The sequence below is a fragment of the Herpailurus yagouaroundi genome, unplaced genomic scaffold (assembly GCF_014898765.1).
Source record: "Herpailurus yagouaroundi ecotype Mexico unplaced genomic scaffold, PumYag 213, whole genome shotgun sequence".
Taxonomy (NCBI): Eukaryota; Metazoa; Chordata; class Mammalia; order Carnivora; family Felidae; genus Herpailurus; species Herpailurus yagouaroundi.
Genome location: NW_024412444.1, coordinates 15,768,813 through 15,786,062, shown reverse-complemented (window position 1 = coordinate 15,786,062; position 17,250 = coordinate 15,768,813). Strand labels below are relative to the sequence as shown.

The window sequence follows — 17,250 nt, the reverse complement described above, 5'->3', positions numbered from 1 at the left end:
GCCCTGGCCTTGGGCAGTGGCACTGGTGGGAGGGGGGCTGGCAGGGAGCATTTCTGCCAGAGACCTCTGGTTTTCTGCTGGTGCCTTCTTGTGACATCATCTTCTCTAAGTTGAGCCAAGACAGGTCAGCATTTTCCAAAGAGCATTTTCCAAAGAGAAGCATATAGCATCCAGCCAGCACGTTAGCAATTCCTTGGAGTTCCAGCTGTTCTTCCTCAACCCAGGCTGTAGAACCCATCAGCTTATTTTAAGGCACTTCTGCCTTAAAAGGTGTGAGGAGGCTGACCAGAACCAGGACTGGATGCATACATAGTATGACTTCAGGCTCTGTGAGGGACACAAATGGGCTAACAAGTCAGAGGGTGCCTGGGGCAAAGGCACTCTTTGAGGGAGAGATGCTTCGCGGAGGGGAAGCCATTTGAGCAAGGAACAAACCATCAATGAGGTGACCTGAGCAAAGACGGTTCCAGTCAGAGAGCATAGCCAATGCAAAGTCCCTGAGGCAGGAGTAAGCTCCAAAGTCACAGGAATAGCCAGACATGCAGTATGGCTGGAGAAAGAAAAGGGTAGGTGGTGGCAGGAGATGAGCTGGAGAAGCAGTGCAAAGGCTTGCAGTCCAGGAAGTGAGTGGAAGGCCCATCCTGACCAACAGGCCCTGAGGCCCATTTTGGGGCCACTGCAGGGCAGCAATCTTTTACCTTGACCTGACCTGTCCTGATATAAGGGGCCTAAGGGTTCAACTGCCACATGCAGTTCACTCTGGGAAGGGGTTCACTCTGGTCTTGGTCACTTTGAAGGGGTCCAGTTCAGACATGATGAGCTTCACAACTACATCCTCACCAGGTCTCTGTGTGCCTGGGGCTTTCCTGCCTCCTGTTCTAGCTCTGCTGGCCTGTGTCTCTGTCTATCCTGATGGGGTCATGCAGAGCACAGAGACAGAGGGGTCTGGTCCTTCTGGCTCCCCCTGCCACCAGGGGTTCCCCAGAGGCCAGCTCAGCTGGAAGGAAGCAGGATCGCTGCTTTGCTGGAACTAGAAGGGGTCATCCTGGTGGGAGGGAGGCCAGACCAGTAGCCACTGAGACTCGTTCCCAGCGCCTGCTGCCCACACAGAGTCCCCTACCCACCCTACAGCAGAGAGCACTGGTGGGTTCCCCTCCTGTTTCAGAGGACCCCAAAAGTCGGAAGCTGAAGTATGAATGGTGCGATGTCGGTGTCCTGGACTATGACAAGGAGAAGAAGCTGTACCTGGTACACAAGACAGATGAGAATGGCTTGGTGCGAGATGAGACGGGGAAGCCCATTCTGAATGGAGGGGTCACTGCTGAAGGTACAGGCTCTCTGCCCCACCCCATGCAGACCCCCCACTCAGGACCATGACTGAGGCCACCCCCCCACCCATGGCACAGCCACATCAGGCCTGAATTCTTCCTTGCTCTGTATGTCCTGTGGCTGTCTGTCCCCTGGCCAGTGAAAACCAGAGGACCCATCATTCAGAGGGAGACCCCAGGAAGGGCAAATGGCCATTACTGGGTATGCCTGCCCTGAGCAGCTGACGGTACCACTTGCAACATGATGCAGAGAAGGCATCCAAGGCCCATCAGTTAGTGATGTTTACCTTGAGTGTGGCAGCGAGGAGTGGGCACTTCAGCAGCCGCCCCTGTGTGACTGTTTGTCTGTGCACAGATCTTTATGATTTACAAAGCACTTTCACATCCATCCATGGCCAACTGTGAGGTGGGCAGGGAGAGGAGTGTTGCCATACCCATTCTGCAGATGTGACAGGGTGTCAGAAGAGAGAACCCACTTGTGCAGGGCCACCATGCATCAGTAGCAGAGTCAGGCTAGAACCCAGTGTTCCAGCCTAGAGAGTCTGACTGTGTTGTGTGTTCCCTTTTCTCTCCCACCTGGCCCCAGGAAGGCACCCCCTCCTCGCCTGCCAGTACTGGGTGCCTCGGATCCAGCTTCTCTTCTGCGCTGAGGACCCACGCGTGTTCACGCAGCGTGTGGTCCAGGCCAACGCCCTGCGCAAGAACACAGAGGCTCTGCTGCTATACAATCTGTACGTGGACTGCATGCCCTCTGAGGGCCACCAGCTCATCAATGAGCAGAGCCTGAGCAAGATCAAGCAGTGGGCCATGAGCACACCCCGGATGCGCAAAGGGCCCTCGTGAGTCTCCACCAGACCCTTCGTTATGCCCACTTCCTCCAGGAGCCCAGGGGGCAATGCTCCCTCCGTGCTCACCTGTGGGCCATGTTGCCCACTGCACTGTGGACTTCTTGGCCCCAAGTCATGTCTTTTTCATCTCCAGATCTCTCATTATCAGTATCAACTCATGGATTCTTATTCAAAGGGACAGAACCTGTTACTACTGTTTTTTATTTTGGTGCCCAAATTGTCCCAGATTTGGCCAGAGAGAGCCTCCTCAAGCTGATATATTCCTATCGTTCTTTGAGTGTGTCTTTAATTTGGGGCATAGCAAGAAGTGCCGGGCTCATCTTGTACTTCTCCAGACCCAGCCCTGAAATCAGCTATTTCTCCAAGAACCCCTGGTTCCTTTCAGTGGGGGAGTTTAGAAACCAAGATCTGGGCGTTAGATATGCTCATTGCTGTGAGGCTCTTAGGCCAGACAAATCTGGGAAATATATATATTATTATACTATGTTATACTATTATTATATTACATTGCATTAAATTGCATATTACACCCCCCCCCCCACACACACCCATGTCTAATTCTTTCTGTCTGTTAAAAACCATGGGTTCCTAATGATACCTTCAAATTGACCCCAACACCACATGGCTCACTCTCACTTATACATATTTCTTACTTCTTTCTCCAGAAGAAAACTAGCTCCCGTTGTTCATAGTGTATTTATTTGCTCAGTCCTAGAATATACAGAAAGTAATTTCAAACTGCTAATTCATACTCTTTGGAAGAAAAACCTTACTAAGTAGACTTTGATACAGTGTTCTTTGTCTCTTTACCCTGGGGGCATTTAGTATTAATGTCGCTATATTCAAGCGACTTGGTTTAGTTCTCCACCCCCTTCAGTGGGATATGTTTATTTGATGAAATACAATGTGGTGGTGGTCCATTTGTTTTATGTATATAATGTATATATTCTATGTATCTGTTTCTCTCACTGATATGTAGTATTCATAAAGGTATACTCGGATCTGTCACTCTCCACCCCCATTCATTCTATCCTAGCCACATCTTCCCCTGTCCACCCTGTCCCCACCACATGCCCATAGGTAACCAGTAGCACTAGCTTCTGGCTTATCCTTTCTGTATCTCTTCTTGTACAAATGAGCATGTATATTTTCTTTTTTTTTTTTAATTTTTTTTAACATTTATTTATTTTTGAGACAGAGAGAGACAGAGCATGAACGGGGGAGGGGCAGAGAGAGAGGGAGACACAGAACCGGAAGCAGGCTCCAGGCTCTGAGCCATCAGTCCAGAGCCCGATGCGGGGCTCGAACTCACGGACCGTGAGATCGTGACCTGAGCCGAAGTCGGACGCTTAACCAACTGAGCCACCCAGGCGCCCCCAAGCATGTATATTTTCTTATACGCCATTCCTTCTTACTTGAAGGGCAGCACACTATAGATATCCTTTTGTCCTTTGCCTTTCTCACTTACATACATCCTGGACATCAGTCCCTACTAGTTCACTGAGATTTCCTTCATCCCTTTTTTATGGCTGCATAGTAGTCTATTGTGTGAATGTGCCCTGTACCATCATTCACTCAACCATTCTCTAATATATAGGCATTTAGGTCATTTCTGACCGTTTGCGATTACAAACAGTACTGCAGTGAAAAACCCTGTGCATTTATATGTTCATATTGTCCCGGGGATAGCTTCAGGGTAAATTGCGAGAAGCAGGATCGCTAGGTCAAAAGATAAGAGCAGATGTAGTTTTTCAGCTGTTGCCAAATTTCCCTCCGCAAGCGTTGTGCCATCTCGCTTACCTGCCAGCAGTGTGTGAGCACCATTCCCCCCACAGCCTTGCCAAGAGTCTGTTGTCATGCTGTGTGATTTTCTGCCAGTCTGGAAGATAAGTAAGGTAAATCCGTCTGAAGTGTTATATGTGAGGCCATACGTGTTTTCCATCTTTTCATGTGATTAAGGGCACCTTTTACATATTTTTGTGACTCGTCTATTCATGTCTTTTGCCCATTTTTTTCTCTCAGGCTTTTGGGCTTTTTCCTCCCACTGATTTTGAGTTCTTTCTATATTAGGGATATCCTTCATCTGTGATGTATGTTGTAAATATTTTCTCCTGGTTTGTCAGTTGTATTTTGACTTTGCTTGTGGTAATTTTTGTAATATAACTTGTAAAATATTTATCTAATCAATGTTGTTAATCATCTCTTCTATTACATCTGGATTTTGAGTCACAGTTAGATGGCCTTTCCCCACCGTGAGGGTTTCTTCTAGTACTTGCATGGTTTCATATCCTTGTTCCATCCTTATTTTTTAATGTTTATTTATTTATTTTTGAGAGAGAGAGAGAGAGAGAGAGAGAGAGAGAGTGCATGTGAGCAATAGTGGGGGAGGGGCAGAGAGAGAGAGAGAGAGAGAGAGAGAGAGAGAGAGAAATCCCAAGCAAGCTCCAAGCTTTCAGCCCAGAGCTGCTACAGAGCTCTGTCTCATGAATGTGAGATCATGACCTGAGCCAAAATCAAGAGTTGAACTCTTAGCCAACTGAGCCACCCAGGAGCCCATCCTTATGTATGGTATGTGGTATGGATCCAATTTTATCTTTTTCTAAATGACCAGCATTTATTAAGTGGTTTATTAAACACCCATCAGCATTTATTAAAACCTCCGTCTGTGTCCCAGTGATTCAAGATGCTACCTTTTTCATACAGTAATTTTCAGATGCAGTCAGGTCTATTTTTGGACTTTCTGCTCTCTTCCACTGTCCCATTTGTCTATTTGTGCAGTTGGACTGTGGTTTAATTATGGATGTTTTACAGTATTTTTTAATGTCTTGTAGGACCAGCCCCCACTTTTGTAGCTTTGCCCTTTCAGTGTTTTCTTGGCTATTCTGGCATGTTTTATTTGTTTGTTTTAACTGGTTATTTCTTAAAACTATGGCAAAATCGACATAATGTAAAAATTACCATTTTAACCATTTTTAAGTGTGCAGATCAGTGGAATTAAGTGCATTCACATTGTTGTGCAACTATCACCACCATCCATCCACAGAACTTTGCGAAACTCTGTACTCGTTAAACAGTAACTCCCTATTCCCGTTGCTCTCCAGTCCCTGGCAACCACCGTTCTACCTTCTGTCTCTGTGAATCGTACAGGATTTGACCTTTTGTGTCTGGCTTATTTCACTGAGCACAGTGTCTTCTCGGTTCATCGCGTTGTAGTGTGCGTCGGAATCTCTTTCCATTCAAAGGAAAAAAAATCCTTTTAATGTTCCATTGTATGCATGTACTGCATGTTAGGTATCCTTTCATCTGTTGATGGGCACTTGGGCTGCTTCCATCTTTTGGTTCTTGTGCATAATGCGAGTATAGGTGTACAAATCTCTCCTTGTGTCCCTACCTTCAGTTCTTGTGGGTGTATGCCCAGAAGTGGACTAGCTATCCATATGATAATTCTATTTGTTGCTGTTGTTTAGTTGTTATTTCGTAATCATAATGTTAACTCTGCAATCTAACTAGATTTGAAGGGGGGTAAGGAAAACACGGAACCAAAGAGCTGCAGTGAGAGCACTGATTATAGGCTATTATGAGCATATGGGAGAAGGAACAGTCTTGTAGTTAAGAGAAAGCACACGTCAAATTTATTAGGGTTGTCCACACTTGGCAATGGTGAGCTTCTTGCCGGTCTTGCCATCCCTGGACCCAAAGCACTCCTTGGTTTCCATGGTATTTATGCCCTCTCTCACCTTGCCGAAGGTCACATTCTTGCCACCCAAACATTCAGTCTTGGTAGTGTGAATGAAAAACTGGGAACTGTCTGTGTTGGGTCCAGCAATTGCCGTAGATGAGACACCAGGATCTGTGTGCTTCAGGATGAAATTCTCATCATCAGGTTTCTCCCTCTAGATGGACTCGCTATCAGTGCTGTTATGACATGTGAAGCCACCACCCTGGCGTATAAACCCTGGAATAATTCTGTGAAAGCAGGAACCTTTATAAGCAAATCCATTTTGCTCCAGTCCTCAGAGCACAAAAGTTTTGGGCTATATTTGGAACTTTGCAAATGGCTCAAAGGATACGTGGCCCAAGGGCTCATGGTTGATGGCAAATGTCAAAGACCATCATGGAGTTGACCGTGACGGGGTGGCACAGGGCAGCTCTTGGTGGCGTCAGCAGTATTTGCAAAGCCCTATTTTTAATTTTTGGGACAGCATCATCCAGCTGCCTTAGCAGCTGCACTGTTTTATATTCTCACCAGCAGGGCACAAAAGTTCGAATTTCTTCACATCCTCACCCAATGTTTCTTTTCTTGTTGTTTTCTCTGTATAATAGTCATCCAAATGGATGTGAAGTGGTATTCCATTTTGGTTTTAATTTGCATTTCTCTAACAATTAGTGATGTTGGCATCTTTTCATGTGTTTATTGGCCATTTGTAGATCCTTCTTTGGAGAAATGTCTATTAACAATCTTTGCCCATATCTGAATCTAGTTGTTTGGTTTTTGTTGTTGAGTGTTATGAGTTGTCTATATATTCTGGATACCAATCCCTTATCAGATATGTGATACTTTCTCCCATTTCATGGTTTGCCTTTTTATTCTGTCTATCGTGTCCTTTATGTTACCAGGACACAAGGCTTTTCATTTTGATGAATTCTGATTCGTCTTTTTTTCTTTTGTTCCCTTTGTCATAGCCAGGAGATCATTGTCAAGTCCAGTATCATGAAGCTTTTCCCGATGTGTTCTAAGAGTTTTATAGTTTTAGCTCTTACATTAGAGTTTTGATCCATTTTGAGTTAATTTTTGTATATGGTATTATGTAAGAGTCCAACTTTCTTCTTTTGCATGTGGATATCCAGTTTTCTCAGCACAATGTGTGGAAAAGACTGTTCTTTCCCCCATTAAATGGTCTTGTCACCCCTGTAAAAAATCATTTGACCCATATATATTCCAGAAGTTATTTCAGAACTATTTATTCTATTCCTTTGGTCTATATGTCTTTATGCCAGCAGTATACTGTTTTGATTACTGCAGCTTTACAGTAAGTTTTGAAATCAGGAAGTGTGAGTCTTCCCACTTTGTTCTTTTTTAAGATCGTTTGGCTATTTGGGTCCCTTGAGATTCCATATGAATTTTAGGATGGATTTTTCTATTTTTGCAAAAAATGTTGTTGGGATTTTGATCAGAATTTGCATGCTTATTTTCCCATGAGCCTTGTATCAAATCCTCTAGGTCCAGTTTAGAAACACTTAGTATTTTTGATGGGGTTTCATTATATTCTTGAACTGTCCTATCCAAGAACAAAGAATGTTCATTCATTTGTTCAAGACTACTTTTGGGAGCACCTGGGTGGCTCAGTTGGTTGAGTGTCCGACTCTTGATTTCAGCTCAGGTCATGATATCAGCATTGTGGGATCAAGCCCTGTGTCGGGCTCTACGCTGAGTGTGGAGACTGTTTAAGATTCTCTCTCTCCCTCTACCCCTCTCCCACACTCATGCGTGCGCTCTCTCTCAAAAAAAAAAAAAAAAGAAAAAGAAAAAGACTACTTTTGTGTCTTTCAGGAATGCTTTACATTTTTCTCATATAGGTTTTGCATATTTCTTATTATTTTGTCTTCTTTGTTGCTATTATAAATGGGATTTTCTCTACTATTGCTCCTACTGATTTTTGTAGGCTAATTTTATATCCTGTTACAAACAATCCTTACTGAATTGTTTGAATGTGTTTTATTATTGATTCTCCAGGGTTTTCTTATATTTTTCTTTTTTTTTAAGTTTGCTTATTTAGATAGAGAGAGCACGAGCAGAGGAGGGGCAGAGAGAGAGGGAGACAGAGAATCCCAAGCAAGTTCCGCACTGTCAGTGAAGAGCCCAACATGGGGCTTGAACTCAGGGCCTGAACTCACAAAACTGTGAGATCATGACCTGAACTGAAATCAAGAGCTGGGCACTTAACTGGCTGAGCGTCCCAGGCACCCCTCTCCAGGACTTTCTAAGTATACATTACCTGTAAACAGAGTTTTACTTTTTCTTCTCCAGTTCTTATTCCTCTAATCACTTTCTCTTGTTTAATTGCATTTTCTAATACTTCCAGTACAATATTGAATAGTAGCGGAGATGGTAGGCATCCCTACCTGTTCCTAATATTAGTGGAGGTACCTCTAGTAAGTTTCCCCCTTAAGAAAATTCTAACTTTAGGGGTGCCTGGGTGGCTCAGTCGGTTAAGCCTCTGACTTTGGCTCAGGTCATGACCTCTCAGTTTGTGAGTTCAAGACTTGCACTGGGCTTTCTGTTCTCAGTGCAGAGCCTGCTTTGGATCCTCTGTCTCTCTCTATCTTGGTCTCTCTCTGTCTCTGTCCCTGCCCTGCTCTCATTCCCTCTCTCTCTCTCTCAAAAATAAACATTAAAAAAAAAGAAAAAAAAATGCTAGCTTTGGGACTTTATTTAATGTATCCATTGAAACTTCTATTTTCTTAAGTGTTTATCACAGCCTTTAAAAGTACCTATGGAGAGGGATGCCTGGGTGGCTCAGTTGGTTAAGTGTCTGACTTCGGCTCAGGTCATAATCTCATTGTTCATGGGTTCAAGCCCTGCATTGGACTCTGTGCTAACAGCTTGGAGCCTGGAGCCTGCTTCAGATTCTGTGTCTCTCTCTTCCCTTCCCCTGTTCATGCTCTGTCTCTCTCTCTCTCTCTCAAAAAAAAAATATATATGTAATAATAATAATAATAATAATAATAATAATAATATAATAATAATAATAAAGTACTTATGGAGATAATCATATAGTTTTTCTCCTTAGATCTATTAACATTGTATATTATATTAATTGATTTCCTAATATTGAAACAATCTTGTATTCCTTTAATAAATCCCATCTGGCCATGGCGTATCATTTTTTAAAAATATGGTATTGTTGGGTTCTATTGGTTAGCATGCTTTCTAGAACTTTTGCATTGATGGAAGAGATGTTGGCCTCAAATTTTTTTCATACTGTCTCTATCAGGTTTGAAGCAACTAAAAATGGGAGGATAAAGGAATGAGGAAAGTAGATTGAAGTCAAGATTGTTATAAAGGAACATGAAGGGAGTTGAAGGATACCATTAAAACTTGACAAAACGGATATTAACAAGTTAAATTAGAAAGCAGGGGATTTGGGGCTTGCTTCATAAGAAGAATATTGATGTTTTCCTTCATTTTCCATACTCTGGAGCAATTTTTGGTGTATTGAGGCTATCTGGTTATTCCCTCCTGCAATCATTTGGACATAATGTTTTTGGTGGGATAGTTCTCTAGTAGGAATTGGTCTATTTAAGCTTATATTCCCAATTTGGGGGTCAGTTTTGGCATACTTTCTTTCTCTAAAAAAATTATCCATGTTTTCTAGGTTTTAAAATGCATTTGCATAGAATTTTGCAAAGTGGTCTCTTATGATTTAACAATTTTTTTGTTTCAATGTTGACTTCCCCTTATCACCTCCTTTTTTTTTCTTTTCAAATTTTATTTAAATTCTAGTTAGTTAACATGCTGTCACTTCTGATTGTGTAGAGTTATGCTCTCTCCCTTTCTTTGCTTTATTGAGTTACTTAGTGATTTGTTTGGTGTGTTAATTTTTTAAAAATAGGAATTTGATTTATTAACTTGACTGTTTTCTACATGTACCTCATTAATTTCTACTTTTATTATTTCCTTTCTTGTCCCTTGCTTTGGCTTGTATTTTGTATTTTGTTATGTTTATAATGTGTGTGTGTGTGCACATGCACTAGACATTTAATTCACTTATTTACATTCTTGCTTACAAATGTGTTTATAAATGTGTCTAATGGACTTTCTTCTGATAAATGCTTAAAAAATAGTCCACAGATTCTGATATGTAGTATTTCATTTTTTTAATTCCAAAAATTTAGTTTGTATTTCCCATTTCATTACAGAATTGTCTAGGGGCACCTGGGTGGCTCAGTCAGTTAGGCATCTGACTTTGGCTCGGGTCATGATCTTGCAGTTTGTGGGTTCAAGCCTGGCTCTCTGCTGTCAGCACAGAGTCCACTTCAGATCCTCTGTCCCTCTCTGCCCCTGCCCCTGCCCCACTCCCTCTTCCTCTCTGTCTCTCTCTCAAAAATAAATAAACATTAAAAAAAAAGAATTGTTTAAAATTGTTTAACAGGTTTCACAATTTTCCATGTGGAAAGGACTTGTTAAAATTTGTTAATAATTTTTACTTTAATTGCATTGAGATCAGGGAGTGTTATTTATAATATTTCTACTCTACAGAACTTGCTGGTGTTTTCTCTGTGACCTAATATATAGTCAGTTTTTTGCTGAACATTCCATTTGCATGTGAGAAGAGGTGTATCCCTCTAGTTAGAGTATAAGAGTTTTTATATATACATATATGCCAGAAAATCTATCTTATTATGTTATTTATGTCTTCTGTATCTTTACTTATTTTTGCCCACAGAGAGTAGTGTGTTACACTATCATTATTAATTGTGTCTCTTAGCATTAAAAAATGTCCTTGAGGACTGTGCCTGGGTGGCTCAGTCAGTTGAGCATCTGATTCTTGGTTTTGGCTCAAGTCATGATCTCACAGTTTGTGAGTTCTAGCTCCGTGTCATCAGGCTCCATGCTGGCAGTGCAGAGCCTGCTTGAGATTCTCTCCCTGCCCCTCTCCTGCTTGCACACGTGCTCTCCTCTCTCTCAAAATAAATAAATAAACTTAAAAAAAAAGTGTCCTTGATCAGGTAAAATGCTTTTTGATCAGAATTTTACTTTGTTTGATATCAGAATTGTAACCTGATTTTTTTGTTATTTCCATTTTTCTGATACATTTTTTCCCAGCTCTCTGTTTTTAGCCTTTCTGAGTTAGTTGTTTTACATAGGTCTCTTGTTATTAGCATATAGTCAGATCTTACTTTGTGAGTGAGATTAAAAATCTTTTTCTTGTAAAAAGTGAGTTAGGCACGTTCACATTTATTTATAGAGCTGGTATGTTTGATCTCAGTTCTGTATTTCCTTCTTTGCATGATGTCTTTTCTTTGTTCTTTCAACTTTTAAATTTCTTTTGGTATTTGGGAATATTTGTGTCTTATTTTAGTGGTTTCTTTTGTATTAAACCTTTTATTTTTTTTTAATTTTTTTTTCAACGTTTATTTATTTTTGGGACAGAGAGAGACAGAGCATGAACGGGGGAGGGGCAGAGAGAGAGGGAGACACAGAATCGGAAACAGGCTCCAGGCTCTGAGCCATCAGCCCAGAGCCTGACGCGGGGCTCGAACTCACGGACCGCGAGATCGTGACCTGGCTGAAGTCGGACGCTTAACCGACTGCGCCACCCAGGCGCCCCTGTATTAAACCTTTTATAGTGCCTCGAATCCCCTGCTTTCTTATTTAACTAGTTAATATCTGTTTTGTCAGGTTTCAATGGTATCCTTCGACTCCCTTCATGTTCCTTTGTAACAATCTTGACTTTAATCTACTTTCCTCATTCCTTTCTCCTCCCATTTTTAGTTGCTTTTTTCTCCTTATTATTTAATATGATATTCTTCCACTCTCATACTTATCTTTGTTTTGTTTTTATTTTTAAAAATAAAATTGATTGATTGATCGATTGATTGTAGGCTCTTTCCCAATGTGGGGCTCAAGCTCACAGCTTGCTCTATGGACTGAGACAGCCAGCAGCTCTTATCTCTGTTTTAGTCTTAAATCTACAATTAAGTGGATTAAGTGTATCAACCTTTTCTTCTGAAATTTCTCTCATCATCCAGTAGCGGAGGGTAAGGGGGGTGGGGGGTCAATCCTCTCTTTTATATCCTTCTAGGTTCTTGGCTGGGACTCTGTAATACAAGACAGGTTAGCAAAAGAAGAGCTTGCAAATTTGCATGTTTCCCTTAACATGGGAGCCTTCTTAAAGAAATGAAGACCTGAGGAGGTTAAACCTACACTAGGTTTGATGAAAAGTGGAAAGTTGTGGGGATAGTGGCAAGACAAAAAGATATGAGCTAAGCGTAGTAAACTGAGGAAAACTTAGCAAGGCCTCTTCACTGGGATTCCACTTGGCATCACTCCATCTTGGAGCTAAGGATGTCCTGTGCTCTGGGTATAAGGAGGGCACTTCTTACATGAGGGTCTTATGACCTGCTTCCAGGGAAGGCCGTTTCTCAAACTGCTCCAGCTTAAAACATTCAAGATGCCAAGATACCATATTTTGGTACCATATTTTGGGGTAGTATGTCTTGAACCTCACCAGTCTCTTGGTTGGATGAAGCTACTTTTCTAGTAGATTCCTCATAAAGGGTTCAAGGGTATAGTGTTCCTAGAGTTCTTGCATGTTTAAAACTTGACAAACAACTTGATTGGAATAAAGTTCTTGGTTCACACTTTTATTGCTTCAGTTTTTGGGTTTTGTTTTTAAATACTGCTCTTTTGTTGCCTTGCTTTGAATGTTGATTTTGAGAGACCCAGTGCCAGTCCCGCTCCCTTTCCCTTGAAAATTGTTTGATTTTTTGGCTTGGAGGCCTTGGTGTTTTTTGTTTGTTTGTTTGTTTGTTTTTGTTTTTTGTTTGTTTTTTCAACAATCTTTAAAGTCTAAGCATTTTACTAGTTTACATCTCAGAGTTGATCATTCTGGGTCAATTTTCCTTAGTACAAAATGGGCCTTTTAAATACATAGATTGAGATATTCTTTATTTCTGGAAATTTCTCTTGGATTATAGTTTTAAATATTAGCTGTGTTCCTTTATCCAGTTTTTCTTTATCAGATTCCATTATATATCTCTATCTATCTTGCTTTGCTTTTTTACCTATTTCTAATTTAACCATTTTCTGTCCCTTCTAGTTCTTTTTTTTTTTTTTTGCCTTATTTTAATTTTCTTGGTTATATTCCTTTCTTCAATGTATTTTATTATTTTTTTTTACTTTATTAAATTTTTTGACTTTATTCTTCCGTAGGCACCTCATAATTTTGCCTTCCTTCCAGAGATAATTTTGTTTCCTCCATCTTCTTGCTGTTTGCCCATTTCTGTGTTTTAGTTGTGAGTTTCAGATTCAAGGTATTTTTCATATGCCCACATACTTGTGTGGAGATATTTGGTTCAGTTTGAAGTGTTATGTTAGTTTTCCTTTGCTTTGTCTTTTTTTTTTCTTTTTTTTTTTTTTTCAACGTTTATTTATTTTTGGGACAGAGAGAGACAGAGCATGAACGGGGGAGGGGCAGAGAGAGAGGGAGACACAGAATCGGAAACAGGCTCCAGGCTCTGAGCCATCAGCCCAGAGCCTGACGCGGGGCTCGAACTCACGGACCGTGAGATCGTGACCTGGCTGAAGTCGGACACTTAACCGACTGCGCCACCCAGGCGCCCCTGTCTTTGTTTTTTCTTTGAGGGATAGGTGAGAATTTTCATCAGGTAAGGTGCTCTCTCTTTCAGTAGCTTTATGTAAATGTGGTTACTTTCACCTATTCAGTTCAGGGATTTGGGGTGATTTACAAGATTCCTAGTTCCAGGGCGCCCTCTTCTGTTAGGATAGCAAACTATTAAAATTTTTTTTTAAGTTTATTTTACTTAGAGAGAGAGAGAGAGAGAGAGAGAGAGAGAGAGAGAACAAGTGGAGGAGGGGCAGAGAGAGAGAGGGAGAGAGAGAGAGAGAGAGAGAGAGAGAGAGAGAATCTCAAGCAGGCTCTGCACAGTGCAGAGCCTGATGTGGGGCTGGAACCCACGAACTGTGAGATGGTGACCTGAGCCAAAGTTAAAACGCTTAACCGACTGAGTCACCCAGATGCCCCAGTTTGTTTGTTTTTTTAAGTCGGTGTGTGTGTGTGTGTGTGTGTGTGTGTGTGTGTGTGTTGGAGAGAGGGCTTGTCCTCCGAGTTGTTTGTTCTCTCTTATCTTGCAAGACTCTAATTTTTTACTTTTGCTTCCTTTTCTATCACCCTTCAATCTCCAAAGTACTCCTCTTCTTGTCTTTTACCTTCCCCTTTATGTCATGATGCCTTTCAAAGAATGTTATCTTGGGGGCACCTGGGTGGTTTAGTTGGTTAAGCGTCTGACTCTCGATTTTGGCTCAGGTCACGACCTCAGGATTCGTGGGACCGAGCCCCATGTCAGGTTGTGCGCTGTCATTCGGGTTGTGCGCTGACAGCGCAGAGACTGCTTGTCTCTGCCCCTCTCCCCGCCTCAAAATAAATAAAGAAACTTTAAAAGAAAAATGTTACCTTGAATGCAAGCACAGAGGCCCCTTCCTTGTCCTAAGCGCTCTGATTCTCCAGAACTCGGTCAGTGTTCTTGCAGTTGGGGTGGACTTTCTGTCTTGCTGGTAGGATCTTAGACCAAGCTTAGGGCTCCCACTGCTCCCCTCTTCTGCACAGGTTTTTTCAGACAGCCTTAGTTTTCCAGGCAGGCTGGCAGTGGTAGGGTGAGTAGTAGCTCACTGGGAACAGATGATTATTCTAAAGATAATGTGAAGTTTGGGCATTTTCTTTATTCTGCTTATGCTAAAGGTGAGGGCTTAGGGAGCGTTATTTGTCCTTTTCTTTTTTCCCCCTTCTTTCCTTTTTTTTTTTTTTTTTTTTTTTTAGAGCATGATGGGGAATTGGAATTGACGTAGCCACCATTACCTTGGTGGTCCAGAATTCCATTTCTTGAGTTTGTATCATTGGCAGTGTGTTTGGCTTTCATAACAAATATGCTGGGCTCAGATTGGCCTAGACACTAGGAGAATCCACTGTTTTGCCTGTAACTAGGAACTGGGTGCAGGATGTGCCAGCTTAGTGTGCCGGGGCTGTCTCCAGGGTGTGCTGGCTTCATCCCCAGGCGGGATGGCAGCAGCAGTTTCAGAAGCACAAAGTCCAGAGTCCACTGAGTCCTGCCATAGATTGGATTCCCTTGAAGCAGAGCCGGTTTGAGGGATTCTTATACAATTGATTTCTTGATGAAGTCCTCTCAGGAGACATCTCTAAGGGAGTGAAGGCCACAGGATGTAATGGAGGAAGCAGCTGGGCAGAGATGTGATTTTAGGAGAAGTACTGCCTCTGATCTCACAGGGAACTCTGGAGCATGAACAATACCCCAGAATTTGTCTTGAGGAAGATGGGACAAGGGGGCTTGATTTTACAGCTCGGCGTCAGTGGTTGATTATAACTGAGTCACATTCCCACTCCTAAGCCAATTAGCAGGTTGAGCTCCACCATGACCAGCTTAGACAGGTGAGATAACCCAGAGCTAACCCAGACTTGTCATCTTCCTTGAAGTCAAGTGAGAGAGGAGAGAGTTCTAGAGCAACAGTCAGGAAGTGGTTGTCAGGCAGGCAGCCATGTGTGTGGCAAGTGTCTCTCTTGTGTCAGGCACAGGGGCGCAGCAGTGAACGCACCCCATGAAAGGCCTGCCCTCCTGGGCTCTCAGTCTTGCCAGGAAGACACACAATAAGAAAATGAGGTGATTCAGGGTTTTTATAGGTACTGTGGAGACCAGGAAAGACAAGGGAACAGAGATATCATGGAGGGGCTCCTTTACATTAGATGGTCAGAGAAGGCCTCGCTGCGGTGGTAACATTTGAGTTGAGTCCTGGAAAAAGTAAGGGGAGAACAGGATGCTGACTGAGGGAACAACAGTGAATGAATGAAAGAAATGCCCTTAGGGGGTCAGGAGCATTAGGACTGGGGAGGCACGTTGGGGGCACAAATGAGGCTGCCCTCATCCAGAGGGGGCAAGGCTCGTCTTAGATAGAAACCCTAAGGGGGGAGCCTGGGCTGGTCAGGCAGAAGCAGGAGTGGGTCAACCAGGGTGTGGCCACCAGAGGAAACAGTGTATGCAAAGGCTATGAGGTGAGAGCTCAGCGCTGCCTGTGGCTGGGGTGGGGTGACCAGAGAGGAGAACAAGGAGGGGCTGGAGCTCCTCTTGGAGCTCAGGAAGAGGTTTGGCTTTATCCTAGGATGTAGGGACCCAGGGACCCAGGGACCCAGGGACCCAGGATGGATTTTTAGCAAGAGAAGGAGGTGCTTATACTTGAGTTTTGTGGGGAGTGGATTGGAATGGGCAGGGGTGAAAGTGAGGGGGCCAGGCAGGGAGGGTGCCTTGTCGGGATGACATGGAGAAGTGAGAAGCAAAACAGGCAGACTTGAACTGATGTGATGGGGAAGAGGGGGTGGCATGAAAGAGGGAGGGGACAAGGGTGATGGAGGTTAGTGGCCGGGGGCCAGGTGGGAGGTGTGCTCATGAATCCGGAAGGGAAGCCCCAAACTCATGCCCACAGGTTAACGCTAGAGGAGAGTGGGCCCCAGCCAGTCCACAGCGTGGGGGTGACAGGGTATATGGAGCCCCCTGACGTCCCTGTCCCCTCTCTCCATTGGCAGCGTTCTGGAGCACCTCAGCAATCTCTCCAGAGAAGTGAACCTGGACTATGAGCGCAGCATGAACAAAATCAACTTTGACCAGATTGTCTCCTCCAAGCCTGACATGTTCTCCTACGTGACCCTGCCTAAGAAGGAGGAGGAGAAGGTGCCCAGGCAAGGTGAGGAGCATTGGACAAAGACCCCATGGCCACCCCCCTGGCCACAGCCCTCCTGCCCTCCCTTCACAGCACCCACTGTGCTTCTTCTCCAGCTGCCTGGAGGGCTAGGGTCGGGGTGGGGGTCAATGAAGACTCCTTTAAAAACCAGTAGTGTGAGCAGGGCTGAAGGAGCCAGGTAAATGTGTACTAGGACAGCAACTGTTGAGAAATGGATGAAAGGGCTCTGATGGTCTGACTGAGGAACATGCCGCCCGCCCTTCCTCCAGTAGCAGGAGCAGGTGGCATTGCTACAGCCCCATTTGACTGGTGGCAGACTGAGTCTCAGAGTAGGACACTAGTTTCCCCAAGTCTTCCTTTCTTTGAGTTCCCTGATGCCCGTGAATTTCATTCCTGTGAAATGCCCAGGAAGCTGGGGCAGTGCATGGGCGGTGGGCACTTCAAGGGTCCTGGTGCCCACATCTCCTTCGCTTGGTGCTGGGTTATGTTGCAGCGTGGGTGGGAGTGAAGGGGGAGATGGTCTGTGACTCTCCTGCACTTCAAAGGGGTCAGTGACCCAGAGGGGCCTGGAGAGGATTCATTTACT

General features: G+C 43.5%; 1 protein-coding gene across 7 annotated transcripts in view; it reads left to right on the top strand.

The window, feature by feature from the left end:
- The window catches only part of DNAH1 (dynein axonemal heavy chain 1), a 76,932-nt gene that overhangs the window by 9,955 nt on the left and 49,727 nt on the right, over window positions 1-17,250 (top strand). For 6 of the 7 annotated variants that reach the window (XM_040454886.1, XM_040454885.1, XM_040454884.1 and 3 more), the window contains 3 exons: window positions 1,166-1,327; window positions 1,915-2,167; window positions 16,510-16,667. In XM_040454886.1, the coding sequence (XP_040310820.1) occupies window positions 1,166-1,327; window positions 1,915-2,167; window positions 16,510-16,667 (573 nt within the window). Of the gene's footprint in view, window positions 1-1,131; window positions 1,328-1,914; window positions 2,168-16,509; window positions 16,668-17,250 lie in introns of all 7 variants that reach the window. The other variant, XM_040454887.1, reaches the window with a different exon arrangement.